The following is a 15,066-nucleotide window of genomic DNA, read 5'->3' on the forward strand; positions in this document are numbered from 1 at the left end:
TAAGGTCATTGGATAGTCATTAGTATCTCTTGTAATTAAATAACAACCAATATTCTAATTAAATAACAACTAGATGGTAAGTCGATATCATTAACAATCAAATAATAGTGAGCATCAAATATCAATTAGACAGTAAACAAAAAAAACAATCAAATAGCAATCAACATCATTGATAACAAATGTTAATCAGATGAAAATCCGATATCAATCAGACAATAATCAAATATAGTTTCACATTTTTAACTATAAGAGCATTTTAGTCATTCGACAGTTTCAATTCGGTTGGACTTGTTAGTCATAGGACGTTTCAATTGGATTGAGTTTGTTAATTTGTCGTTTCTACAAACTTTAAAATATTAGATCGTAAACTTAATTTTCATTTTATATTTTGTAACGATAATAAATGCGTGTAATCTTTTAAATGTATGTGCTTATTGTTTTGTTACGACTACATTAGTTATACTTGCATATTTAAGGGACGGGTGAACAAATGGCTAAAACAGAATGAAAATATTTGCCTACTATTTAAAAATTAGCAAACAGACGAAAATATTTCTACCGTCAAATCCCCGTATACATTAAGGGTGTGTTGGGGAGGGAAAGAAAAGGGTTATCATAATCCTTCCTCAATTCTGTCCATCATTCCTCATTCCTTATTCCTTACTCGATTCTTTCTTATTCCTTCTTATTCTTTCCTTAATCCATATCAATCATTTCTTATTTATAATTTATAAATTCAAGTTTAAATACTATTTAATCCATTTTTTTTCAAATGTACTTACGAGTTTGGTTAGTTTTAATATTTTTATTTAAAAAACACAATTTGTTTTTAAGTTATGAATTTGGTACAATTACATTAGTTTAAAATTTTAATTTCTTCTTTTATTCTTGAATTAGGTAATTTGTTGTGATTGCACAGTTTGACCCGTACTTTCTTTTTGCTCATGCATTATGAAAACTAAGACGGTTTTGTAAATTAAACATACGAAATTTGTGTTTTGGATTTAGAATATGAATTTTAAAAAAATACATCATAATACTACTGTCATAATTCTTTTCCCAAATGCATACATTCGAACTATTATAATACTAAGATTATCATAACACTAATCCTACCATAAATCAACCATTCCCCCGACATCTCCAAGTATTTCTAACAATCTAAAACAAGATCTAGTGAACTAAATTGCCAATTGTGAAACGAATGAAAAGAAAAACCTAAAACGGCCAAAATCAAATAGTAAATCAAATGGAACTTTTAGTCCTTAAACGAATCTAAAATAATATCACTAAAACAAAATCGATATCAAATGAAGTCGATCTCATACTACCTTCTGCAAAAGTAAAAAGCAACTTCAACTTTAGTATGATTACCTTATATTAACTATAATCTTTCTTCATATTTTATCATCCACCTAAGAACAACTTAAATCCAGCTAAAAAACAAACAAACTTCATCAAGTCATTACAAAACGAAAAGTATTTTATTCCCAAAATACTTTGAAGCATAGGTTCCTTTTGCCATTCTTCAATAATCTTCGAGGATGCATTTAAATGGCCCATGCTGGGAACTTCAACAAACCAAATTAAAAACACTTCAAGAAAACATTTTATTAATCAGTGTAAGCAGATTCCATATTCTTCTTCAAAATCCATGCAAGTCAAATTTGGTTAAAAGAAGAAAATAACAGTTTATTCTGCACAACATTTGTTTATGAGAAGATAAAAAAAGGCAGATGATACAGTTTCAAGTCTCGAGCATCGCCGCTTCCTTCTTTCTTCTATATATTTGAACGACCAACTCGAACTTGAACCCTATGCCATGAGGTGTTGAGTATACCTCTTAAATTCCATATCTCTTCCACTGTTCCAGGTTGCACATTTGCTGCTGAATCAACCTGCATTTCATTTCGAAATTCGACTAAAAGCTTTGCACACTTATAAACAAACTTAGATACATCAGCAGCCCAACAACCAATCACCCATTTTTTTCAATCAAAGAGACTTGCAGCTTCGCACTAGTTAAATTTCTAGGCATCAAATAAGGGACTTACAGCTTTAGCAATGATTTCAGTGTTCCGTTGGACATTGAGTGTGACCTCGAAAAACACCCATGCCCACTTGTCACTGCTCGGACTATCAGCGACGTATGGGACACCAACCTTCTGAGATCTGGAGGCTTCAATCCAGTTTTTACCTCCATCAACAGATATGTCTACTCTCTCTATTCCCCGACCACCTCCTGACACTGCGTAACCACTAACTGTAACCTGACATACATTTGAAGATCACCATCACATTTGCTTGTTTAAAGTAGCCACACGGCGCTATAAATTAACTTCAAGAGAGTAAGATGAAAACTATTTTTATTAAACAATGTAAAAGAGATGAGAACGAGATTATAAATATGCAAGTAGAGCAATATTCTGCAGGAATTTCTGATTTACATGTCCCAAATTACGACTTAACCTGGACAGAGAAAGGCAGAAGATTGGAGGCTCTTAGATCTGAAATAGGAAATACTTTGCATAGATCATCATCTGTATTTTATATATTCGACTATTCATTGAAATTACAGAAACAAACTAACCTTTCCAGGCTTTATATGATCTACATCCTCCAAAGAACATATGACACACTGCAATTCAGTAAGTTCAACCGCATTAGACTAGTCAGGTCAATTTGGACAGTGACAACAGAGAATCAAACCCTGAAAACTTTGTTGGGCGTATGCTCAAAGTAAATAATGAGAGCAAAGTAAATAATGAGAGAGGGTGATCCTTAAGGTTTGTTGGGTGTGCACGATCTTGTGGATTTTGTAGCATAACTGGAATAGTAGGGTGATTTGGGGTGTGGAAAGAGACCAGGGTGATTTGGGATGTGGAAAGAGACCCTACAGAGAAGTTCCCTCATTTGCTTTCTAGTCTCTTTGTGGGTCTCAATTATGAATTTTTTTTGTAACCATCCTATAGTCACGATTTCACATAGTTGGAGTCCCTGTACGTGAAGGATGCTCCCTACATCTGTCGACTTGTCTTTTTGTTTGTCTGTCCCTACATCTGTCGACTTGTCTTTTTGTTTGTCTGTGCATTCTTTCATTTCTTTTTCTCCATTAAAGAAGTTGTTTTTATAATAATAATATTTTAAAAATAAATAGAGTAAATGACGAGGGAGAACTATTTTCTAATTTTCCTAATCAACGCAAAATTGAGGAGAAGGAATATAGTACAAACCTGAACAGGAAAATCCATTTGAGGCCTCCTGGTCGACCAATCAATATTATCCCAATTTACGGAAGGCGGAAACATTTTGTAGTCTTTTTGCATAAAGAAACCCTGCAAGACAATGCCATGAACTCAATTATAAAGAACGCAATTTCTTGAGGAAAAGAACCAAGTTTTAAATTTCACATTTCCTACCTGACATTCCTCTGCAATTATGTTAATAGAATCGATCCATTTAACAGAGCGAGCACCGATAACACCCGGGACAACCACACGTAATGGATACCCATGATCCCTGTTAAGAGTCTTTTGTGAAAGAGTAAATAATATCAAGTATAGTAGAGCGGCACAATAAGCAACGTAACAGCATGAGATTTAGAAGTTAAACTTCTCCCACCCCTTCAACCTATATTTATAAAAGCAACGATGTGATTACTCAACATTAAAAGGAATACTTGTAGAAAAGTTCCAACAAGCATTAATAAAAACTACAATAACCAAAAAACAAGAAAATTAATTAAGGCAATCCCATTTGATCAAATTGAGTTCATTCATTGTTGTGTAATCATTCCTTTTACAAGTGCATTGTTGTGCAATCATATATTTGATATATTGTCTATTAAGTAGGAGAGACGAGGAGTTTAACATGGCAGGTATTTCAATACGTAAAAATGTACTCCTAACTTGTTTAAAGCAATATAACTTACTTCTCCATTCATTTCGTAAGCCAGCAAAACATCGGCTTCAGGATCTGAAGCTTGGCTAAGTGGAATTGATCCCTTATATGGGCCTCCCTTTTCTTCCTGTACATGATAACCGTAGTAATCAGAATTATTGGTCTATATCCATACATAATTCCTTCAAACTAAAGCAAGTTAACTTTCAATAACATCAGTCATATCTTCTTCAAGACATGCCCTGTTTTTTCCATCTTCTTTTTGAAACGAGCATCTAAATTTGCCATCGTTGTACCTTGCATCTATCAATGCTCACAAACTCAACATGTTTTCCACCTTTTTGTGTCCTATAGCTGTACTTAGGTATTCCAACAAGTTCAAGAACATCAGCCAATTTAGCACCACCCCAAACAGCTGTAAGATTCAAAACATTATTTCCAAAAGGATGAACTTTATAACTAACACATCTAAAACACTAGCTGGTTCATGTCTTACCATTTCCTAGAGCAGAAACATCCCAGCCAACACCCTTCACTGTTTTGGTTTTGCTCATTGCTGTCCTTCTATTCCCTGCACACTATGTCCATATATGCCAAATGGTGTTAAATTATAGTGAGAACTATTCATAAACCTCGTAGTTTTCAATTAGCATATTGCAACCACAGGGCAAAGAAAAATACTTGCAGCTAATGCTTGGTAATGAGATACCTGTAAAGTGGCAGTGACATTGTACTTTGGAAGCATCCTGTTACATTATAATAATCTTAGCTGCTTTGTGAAGCACTTTATTATACAAAGTTTCGTCGTATTGGTATCTTCATAAAGCGGAGGAAACGCTCTTTTAAATCTAAAATACTACAGCTCACCTGATATCTTTCATGAACAGCTCTTTTGGGTTGTCTATTAGGCCATTTATAGAAACAAAATATCTACATTGTCAAAGAAAAGGTTTAGTAATTGAATTGGAGATGGAAGTGAAAAGAACGTTTACATTCAAAAAAGAAAAGAGAAAGGAGAAAGAAGGAAGAAGGAAACCTTTCAATATCATTAACTAATGGAATAGGTCCATGATTTCTCTTGTAAAAGAAATCTACAGGGGTGACATAAGATGAAATCAGGGTTGAGCGTGGTGGCTCCGCATTGAAGGGCTCCTAAGGCAGAGATATAAGAGGGAGAAGATCAGCTAAATATTTATTGCACATCTGTAATTGCTTCCCCTGTAGTTTGATTCATTCTAGACGCTGAGGAAAGGCAACCAGAGCAGGAATAGCACACTTTGATACAAAATATTCACGATTCAGCACATACGATGGACAAATTTATCAACCACTAAAGCATCGTTTGGTCTTTTTGTTTCTTTCTTAAATTAAGCCTGTAGACACTCCTCTGATTCTCCCACCTCTAAATTTTTTAATTTGTTCTCTTTTACCAATGTTTTCAAAAGCTAAGAGTAATTCGTACGACGAAAAGATGGCAATTTTTTAAAACATATTTTTGTTTTTGAAATTTAGTTAAGAATAACTCTACTATTTAAAAATATATAAATCATGGTAAAAAAAAGTTGAGTGGAAATATGCTTACTTTTCAAAAACAAAAAACAAAATACGAAAAGAATTACCAAACAAAGCCTAATTGTTTCAACTTTGTCATTTTCGTGTACCCATCAAACAACAGCCCTTTTAAGGGTTCATTAGGGACTGATTCACTCTAAGTAAAAAAGGCAAAGCCATTGTGTTTTTCACATAATGTTTTTTCTTTTTGTTTGATATTCATGGTCAGCTTATCCACAACTTAACTAATCTATCTGGATAATTCATCTAACCCTACAACATTTAAGTTTAACTCATATGATAAAATCGTAAGACATCACCAACACCCTGGATTAAACCCATCCAACTTCAAACCTAGGTGTTTATAAATACCTATTAGACAAAAACATGAAACTTCTTGTACTAAACTTGTGATCGAGCACACACTCCACCATTCAATATACAAGGAAATTCACATAGAAAATGAAACAAAAATCACAAAATATATCCTCAGAAGTATAGTTTTCAACAAAATTGACAAGCAAACGGAAATGAAAGAAACCCAAATCATGAAGTTGATTATGACCCCTTAATAAATCAAATGTTGATGAAAAAAAGGAATTGGAATTCCGAGAAATAACTTGCCTTGGCGTTGATTCGGAGACATGGGTGACGAAGTGGTTCTTGTGAATAATCTGAGGGTGCAATCAATCCAGGCATTTTCTCAATCTTTTGGGAGCAGAACACAAATGTTCTCGAAAGCTGGATGGCCACAGATTTCGTGAGAGCGACGAAATGTCGCAATTCAATGGGTAATCTTAATTTTGGTCACAGCCAAGCGAACCCCAATTGATGGAGAGGCTAAGCTAAGCCTGTGATTATTATTAAAATCGTCACTGGCGAGTGATGAACTGACAACGATGAAGCGTCGAAAGTATCGATGGCAAGTTGCCAACGCCCAATACACACTTTCTTTTGTTTTTTATGCATCATCAAATTAATTTCCAATGTTTAATATTTGGTTATGAGATGGAAAGATCAAATGTTAATTTATTTAGGAAATGGAAGAAATTGGAAATTTATTATGAGGTTTTTATAAAAAGTACATCAACCGGTGAATACAAACAATTTCAAAAACGGAAAGAGTAAACAAACCCAAAGTGAGAAATACAAAAAATATTGCCGTCAACATGGGATTAATCAGTGACACGAGTGTGTATCACACCTCGTTCTAGGTTTTTGCTTCTAACATAGATCGTGATGTGAATCTACTCTTTAAAACATTTTTTTTTCAAACGTAAGATTGCTAAAATACTTTTCAAAATTTTCTATAAAAATTTTGGGAGAACCTCCCAAAATATGGGGTAGCCAAACCTAAAAAGAATGAGGTTTTCACTTCTATAAGTATATAAACAAACTTCATATTGCACAACACAACAAGTGTGGCTCACTACATACATATCTAGACGATTCCAGAGTTTAATTTCAAGCAGAGTTAAAATTCAAACTAGATATTACGTGGAAAATGATTTTCGTCTCATAAGGGATCTCTAAAAAACACTAGTCTTTGGCATCACTTTCGCAACATCTAACCACCCCATGATGCAATACAAAAAGTTAATTATATACGTATGAAAATGAAGATCTACAAATGGTGACGAGGGTTCAACCAAATCTTGGTCCTTGATCACTACTTGGGGGGAGAAAACATTGCAAACATAAACTGGAAACTCAGTGACTGACAAGTTTTTAGAAGTAAAAATTTGTAAAAATATTGTCAAGAATGTTTATATATGACATCAGTAATGAAATCATAATTAAAATGTTATAAATACATAATACTATAAATCACAAGTCAAGCCAACAAACATGTACCTATTTCAACCATGGCAATGCGTCTAAATATACGACTAAGAATAACTCACACATGATCAAAGAATCATGCGCCCAAACGTAACTCATGCATATTTAGTACCCACCATGATAACAACCTCCATCCAATCTGACCATGGTAGAATACTAAATACACGATTGAGAATAGCTCACATTTGATGCATATCCAAAATAAAACACGCAGCAAAATTGAGCTCATACATACTTAGTACCTACCACAATAAGAACCTTTATCCAATCCCACCATGATAACATACTAAATCCACTATCGATAATAGTTCACACATGATCCATATCCACAAGAAAACACATGGTCAATCTAAGCTCAGACATACTTAGCATCTACCATAGTAACAATCTCCATATCTGCACCTATGTGCACATAAAACCATCCATCATGGGTTAAGCTAGGCTCGAAGCCATATTACAATCCTCCATCTATATCCTCACTTAGGCTCAGGTTCTCGGATCTCAGGTCACGACGTCTTTCAACCCCAGAATCCTGTCACAACTGTAGGTGACGCTACAGAAACACATTCACGTAGCCTTAGGAAAATCACCATAAAAATTGGATAGTCACATTTAAAAAAATCAATTACACTCAGAACTTGAAACATATTTTTATAAAGTTCAAGTCATACGCATTCTTAAAATCGTGATGAGTAAACACATCGTTTAAACATAAATGAAACACAATCATAAAAAGTTTAAGTCATGGTAGTATCCAAGCAATATCATAAAATAACATGTATAAATTCAAAGAAAGCTTGAAAACGAGTCACTCACTGTTAATAACTCGATCCCCTAGAATTATATGCTTTTCTCACTGCAATTTGGCCTGAAACAATTATCAATGTCCCTCAGTTATCTTTACATATCAAGATGTCACAACTAACTCTAAAATACTTCATTATGACAACTTAAGCTATTTATGGTTCAATGGGTCGAATTCTCATTTTCCTTATTAAATTTATATCATTCCACACATGCTTTAATTTAGGCAGGAAATTTACTTTTGGACCCTTAACTTCAAACTTAACTCTTAGCACCTTAAGCATCTTAGTGGGAAAACATTTGGGGTAAATTTTAGAGATTCGAGGTGTAATGGTAAAAAAAGAACAAAGTTAATTGCCATGCGACTTCAAAATAATGACGAATGATGACTAGGTGTTGGAGTAACTTGACTGGTGACCAAATCCTTGAGGAACTTGGACATAACGACACATATCAAACCCACAACTTCAGATCTGTGTGACCTTCGAAAGGTTCTGCGTGGGGTTGTTGCGTCCGGCGAGACGAGCGATGAACGATTGCTGGTGGTGTCGGCATGACAGAGTGAGAGAAAGAGGCATGACATGACAACGACTGGATGTAACCTATACCAACAAGGTGCACCTTCTTTTTCGATAGCTCGATCATAGGAACTTCAAAGTTAAACGTGCTTAGCTTGAAGTAATTCTATGTTGGATGACCTCCTGAGAATTTTTCCTAGGATGCATGTATACTTAATTATTTTGAATCTAATTGTTATAATTGCAACCTTAAAATTATACATGTCTTGATTAGTTGATTTTTATTTCATTACAAAAATGTTTATTCTCCCTCGTATTTTTCTTTTTCTAAATAAGAATTTGAATATGTTAAGTTTGCAATTCATATTCTATTTTATATTTTCAGCTTTATTGAGTTAGTGAAGATACGGGGTGTAAACGAGTTGGGTTGGGTTGGGTTGAGAGATATTCTCAGTCCAATCCATATTTTCGGGTTGGTTGGGTTAGCAACCCGAATAACCCAGATTAATTTCTCAACCCAACTCGTAAAATATGGGTTGGGTTATCGGGTTGTATTGTTTTTTTTTCAATTCTCAACCCGACAATTGTTTAGCTTTTAAACGATCATTTACTTCTTACAGAATCTACTAACTTTCCATATGATCATTTAACTTCCTACATGATCATTTAAAAAAATACTCATAACTTTACATTTATTAAATAAATAATAAAAAATATATAAGAAATATATTAATTTGGATTGGGTTAGGTTGGACAGTCCGAGTTATCAAATTATTCGGCCTAAATTTATACCCCTAGAAGATATATATTTGACAAACATCATAAATTCTGTTATAATTGTTATTTTTGGATGGTGTGATTTAAACCATGTAAGTTCTCAAATACAAGGGCGGATTCATTAAGGGGTCAGGGGCATGTGCCCCACTCACATTATCGGTTTTTGTATTTTAATATTAATTTTAAAGTGTTAGATTACAATATATATTAAATTTAGCTTCATTTTGCCTAAATTTCTCAACCTCTTGGTTGTGACTTCAAATCAAGAATTATTACAAAATAGTTTTTCTTCCAAATATCAATAATTTTTTTCCTTAAATATCAAATTTCTTTCTAAATTATTACAAAATATATTTTATTCAAAACATCAACCAATTACTTTTCTCAAATATCAATAATTTTCTTTCTCTAAATATCAAATTTCTTTCTAAATTTTAATGATTTCTTAAAAGGAAGATATTAATTTTCTTCCTAAATTTCAACGATTTTTCAAAAGGAAGATAATTTGATTTCCTAAAAGACTAAAAGAAATATAATTTTTTAAAAAGTGAAAAAAAAAACTCATATATAACCCTAACTTATTTCCTATACCTCATTTGTTATCTAAAAAAAAAAATGCAACAAAAGCGATGATCCAAACTTTCACTCCCTCAATAATATTCCATGAAAAATGTATTATTCTTTCTTTTTTTCTTTTTTTTTGTATGCAAATTTTAAATTCACATGTTTACATTTAAAAAAATCATGTAAAATGATTGTCTTTTTTTTATTGCTACAAATGTAGTGAATGTTATTGGAGCATCAGTGAAACGTCGAAATATTTTTTTAAACATTTTTAGTGTGTTTATTATATAGTGCCCGATGCCCCCTATGTAAAATTTCTGGATTCGCCACTTCTCAAATATGATATACTTTTGTGTTTTTTTCATCTACCAAAATTAAATTCTAAAATTAAAATGTAAAATTATATTAAACAAAATAAAAATATTTAAAATAGTATGTGATATTATAAATCCAATTCAATTCTTTTAAAATTAAGATGCGTATCAAGTAATGAATGATAAATTAAATTAGGTTAAATTCCAAGTTTCCATCCCTATGGTTAAAGTTAAAAGCTAGGCCATATGATTTTAAAATTCTAAAATTTAGAATTTAATCCACATAGTTTATATATTTTTCATTTACAGTCCCTATAGTTTGTTAAATTCTTTTAATGGTTCCTACCAAAAAGATTATTTATTATGAAGCTTTTGTCAAACTATAGGGGTAGAATTTAATTATAAACTATAAGACCTAAATTTTAATTACTTCAATTGAAGGTATCAAAAATTTATTTATTTTTCTTTAAATTATATTAAAATTACAAAAGAATAATTATACAAATTTTTAACATAAAATGTTCAATAAATTATTAATAAAATTAACAATGATTTATTGTCAACTAATATCAAATAAGTAGCTAGGACTAGTTTACAGTAATTTAAATCAGAATCTAATTTCTGAATTCGTAGTTCTTTGTTTGAAGCATTTCTTTTAAATATAAATTCAAATTATACAATTTCTTTTGAAGCATCATTTGATTTAAATTTATACATAAAAAATATTGAGAAGGAGCATTAATGTCGAGACTCGAGACACTTAAAAATAAGATCTTGTCATCTACTCAACATTAATAATGATACTTTGTACTAAGAAACAAGTATAATAATGTAATGGCTATATTAGATACTAATTAAGATCTAGTAATTGATTGTGTTTACTGTTTACTTGCTTGTCCACCCCCTCGTTCCCTTCGTTTAGTTCCATTTAGTTGATATTTTGCTAATTGTGTCATGAAAGAAAGTTATTTGACACTTAATTTGATATAACATAGTTACACGTTACAACAATCCCAATAATAAATAGTAAGATGCAAGTGAAAATATTATTGAAAAGCAAAATGAGTTACACGCCAACTCTACATCTCACAATCACTCCTCTCTAACTCTAAATCCCTCTCTCAACACTCCATGTGCAATAAAACACCTTCCTAACCACACATTCATTATCTGTTCTATGTGACTACGTCTACAACTTTTACTGAGGCCTCAAAATATGTTGAAATGGAGATTTGTTATGCATGAAGAATTCAATGCTCTTCAACAACAACCTATTGTGCTTTAGAATTAGTGTCCTAAATATCTCATGTATATTGTGGTTTATAGTTTTCTAACACAAATTATTTATCTAACAAAATAGGAGGTAGTTTATTAATTTAATCTAATAATAACTAAGATCCAACGTTATATTATGTTACTTGAATTGTATGTAGTTGATGTCCAAGCTATAACCTAATAGGTCTGCAGTAAATGGATAGAGGTTGGATGTCTTATGGTAACATTGTAGGATATGACATACTTTGTAATTGTTACGTGAGATATTAATGTTGCAAAGAATATGAGTCATATATTGTTCATCTGAATACATGTGAGTGCAAGTATCTCGTATAAAAGAGTTTATACATTTTTGTAATTGTAGGGTCCATGTCACTACATTTTCTAAATTGGAAAAATAGCAAATTTAAAAGTGAATAGCCTACTGATACCCATTTGATAGTCATCTAATAACCGTTTAATATATCTAATTACTTGTCATATTTGTCATATATGCAAAAGAAAAAATGTTAGGGGCTGCTTTTATCTAAATTTTTTTTGTTATCGGATGTAATTTTCTATTTTTTTTAAATATTCCATGGTTTACCTTTCCTTTTCATGGTCTTTCTTCTCTTTCTCTTCTGCAATTTTTTTTCTTTCCATCTTTTTTTCTCTTCTTTTTACAGTTTTTCTTTCATTTTTTTAAAGGGATAGTTGCAAATTTAGAAATTAAATTCAAAATAATTAAGTATATAGCAACGTTTTAAATTTTTTTGCAAATATATCAAAATTTGTCAAATTCTATCAATGATAAAGTCTATCACTGATAGATCATGTTGTAAAAATTGGTCTATCACCGATAGATCTACGAGTCTATCAGTGATACAAGTTTATCAGCGATAGTTTTGCTATATTTGCAATTTTTTTTAAATGTTGTTATATCCTTAATTATTATTCCTCAAATGGTCATCCATTACAATTACCCTTTTTTAAAATTGTTATTTGGTTGTTCCAAATATAAAATATCGTGAAAAAAATTGTTGGGATATTGGATAGCCAAATCTAAACGATTGTGTACCAAATAGTCAAATATAAACAACTGTGTTCCAAATATAAACGATTGTGTATCAAATCTAAACAATCATTTTCTAAATATAAACGATCGTTTTCCAAATATAAACGATTGTTTTATAAAACGATCGTTTTATAAATATAAACGATCATGTTCAAAATAAATGATCATGTACCAAAAAATATTGAAAAAAATCGTTGATATTTGACTAGTCAAATTTAAATGATCAAATTTAAGTGATCGTGTACAAAAAAAAAAAAAATTAAAAATCGTTTAGATTTAACTATCAAATATAAACAATTGTGTACCAAAAAAGTCATGAAAAAAATCATTTAGATTTGCATAATCTAAATGATAAAATCTAAACTATCGTTTCCAAATATATTACGTGCACTAGATGCCAATTAATCATAAACATTTTTTGTATTTTTTATTGTTTTTCATTTTTTAAATTGTTATTTACGGTGTAAATATTTTTTCAGTTTGTTATATTTTTAAAAGGACCCTTTATTTTAAATATATTCTTTTAATAAAACATTGGCTTCAAATACGAGACTTCTTTTGAAATAAACACTAGAAGAAAATATGTCTATTATGACAGTTATATATCTCACAAAATGGGAGGGAGAAGAAAAAACTGTCACAAAATAGAAAATTTCGCGTTTTTGGCGGGAAAAGACGGAATTTTTCGGATAACACTTTCCGCGACAGTTATTTGATGTCATAGAATGTTACCATTAAAAAATTTATTATTTTATATTTAAAAAATTAAAATTACAAGTTTATATTTAAAAAAAAAAACACAATTTCCCCTTCTAAACCCTTAATTTTTCTCCAATTGCTTCCTCGCATATGTGTTTCTCCCCTAAATTTTCTCCATTCCTCATGTGCGCGTTTCTTCCCATTTCGGCCATCTTAAGTCTCGTCGCCACCACTTTCCCCCTCGTGCCCGTCCGTCCAAACCTCCTCCTCATCGTCACCAACACCCCGTCGCCACCACCCCCGTCTTCTCCAAACCTCTGCAATCAACTTGAAGCTTCAAATCGTGGACATCGGTCGTCACCCCTCCGCCGGTAAGCTTCTCTTCGTTATCTCTTTCTCTCTCTCTCTATGAAGTTCTTCTTTGTTGTGGTTACTCTTAACAAATATTTTGTAGACCTCAAAGATAGGCCCACACATATTCTAACACAAGTATTTTCCAGTACATTACTGCATGCATGCAACTACTAAAATCACTTTTGAGTAAACTCATGTGAAAAAAAATTAAATCCTTTTTATTTATAAAGTTTTGAATTTTTTTTAATAAAATAATAAATCAATTAGCAATTAACAATTATCAAATCCAATTCAAGTTACCCGGTCCGATTCTAAATGAAATAGAACAATTAAATAAAACGTAAATGTTTTCTCTAATTAAAATCAAAACATGACAAATATGATCCTAAGTGCGAAAGCTAACACTGTTCTCATGGCTCGCCTACGAACCCTTGTTGTCATTTGGTGTCTTGTCTTGGTTCTTACTTGAAAAATGTAACATAGATATACTAAAAAGTTGAGTATAAATATACTAAAAGTTGAGTATAAATATACTAAATAGTTGAGTATAAATATACTCAGTAAGTAACTCCTACTGTTGCAGTTAAACTAAGCATTAACTTTCTTAAAATGCATTGTACTAATAATCACGAAGGAAACACAAACTGATGAATCTAGTGGGAAACAAAAACTGGTGAATCCCAAAGAAAAGCATAGGCTGGTGAATCTCGAAGGAAAATACAAACTGGGACCAGTGAATTTCGAATAAGACTGGTGAATCTCAAAGAAAACACAGATTGGGACCGATGAATTCCATCTCGAAGGAAACATTGACGGGGATCGGTGAATCCCAAAGGAAACGCATACAGGCTGGGACTATTGAATCCCGAAGGAAACATAAACTGGTGGGAAACACATCGTTACAAGCTAGGGGCAACAACTAGTAAGCCATAACATCATACACAACGTCGAGTAGCAGTCACAGAAATAGTCAATCATCTCAACCATTGACTCACTTATAATTTTATTTCACTCGCATGCTAAATTCAATCATATACTATCATCCAATTATGAGCTTCATCATAGTCACATACGCAAAATAAACTCAGTACCATTCATGCCACATCCTAAATTCATTCTAGGTAGCCTAGCTCAAGGACGGTTCTAATAGTAAGTTACTTGTCTCAACTAGTTTAATTCAAAAAATAAACAACCACAACCTATAAAACGAAAGATTAAATCACCACCTACACAACAACTCAGTTATCAGCATAAGTTACGCGTCCTGATCATATTCTTATGTGTTTTACCTCATTATTCTAATAGAAAGGACTATAATAATAGATGTTTATGCACGTTATCATGAGGCTTGACAATAGTAACCCACTTTGTGCTCCAAACGCCCCTTAATATTTCACATCAATAGAGCATATTA

At 31.9% G+C, this 15,066-nt stretch overlaps 1 protein-coding gene across 2 annotated transcripts; it reads right to left on the bottom strand.

Annotated features, from left to right (window-relative positions):
* Positions 1-1,586: 1,586 nt before the first annotated feature.
* LOC101214714 (sulfite oxidase) lies at positions 1,587-6,398 on the bottom strand. 2 transcript variants are annotated; one of them, XM_004139393.3, is made up of 12 exons: positions 6,076-6,396; positions 4,937-5,052; positions 4,768-4,830; positions 4,610-4,646; positions 4,397-4,478; positions 4,197-4,315; positions 3,932-4,027; positions 3,420-3,530; positions 3,234-3,335; positions 2,591-2,638; positions 2,055-2,270; positions 1,587-1,898 (listed from the first exon to the last, which is right to left on the bottom strand). In XM_004139393.3, exons 1-12 carry the CDS (start codon positions 6,148-6,150, stop codon positions 1,782-1,784), a joined length of 1,182 nt encoding a protein of 393 aa, XP_004139441.3. In that variant the 5' UTR covers positions 6,151-6,396; the 3' UTR covers positions 1,587-1,781. The 2 variants fall into 2 exon arrangements, with proteins under 2 accessions (XP_004139441.3, XP_031736074.1); XM_031880214.1 differs by lacking the exon at positions 2,591-2,638 and having other exon boundaries at positions 6,076-6,398.
* Between the last annotated feature and the right edge of the window lie 8,668 nt (positions 6,399-15,066).

This window comes from Cucumis sativus, chromosome 1 (assembly GCF_000004075.3).
Source record: "Cucumis sativus cultivar 9930 chromosome 1, Cucumber_9930_V3, whole genome shotgun sequence".
Taxonomy (NCBI): Eukaryota; Viridiplantae; Streptophyta; class Magnoliopsida; order Cucurbitales; family Cucurbitaceae; genus Cucumis; species Cucumis sativus.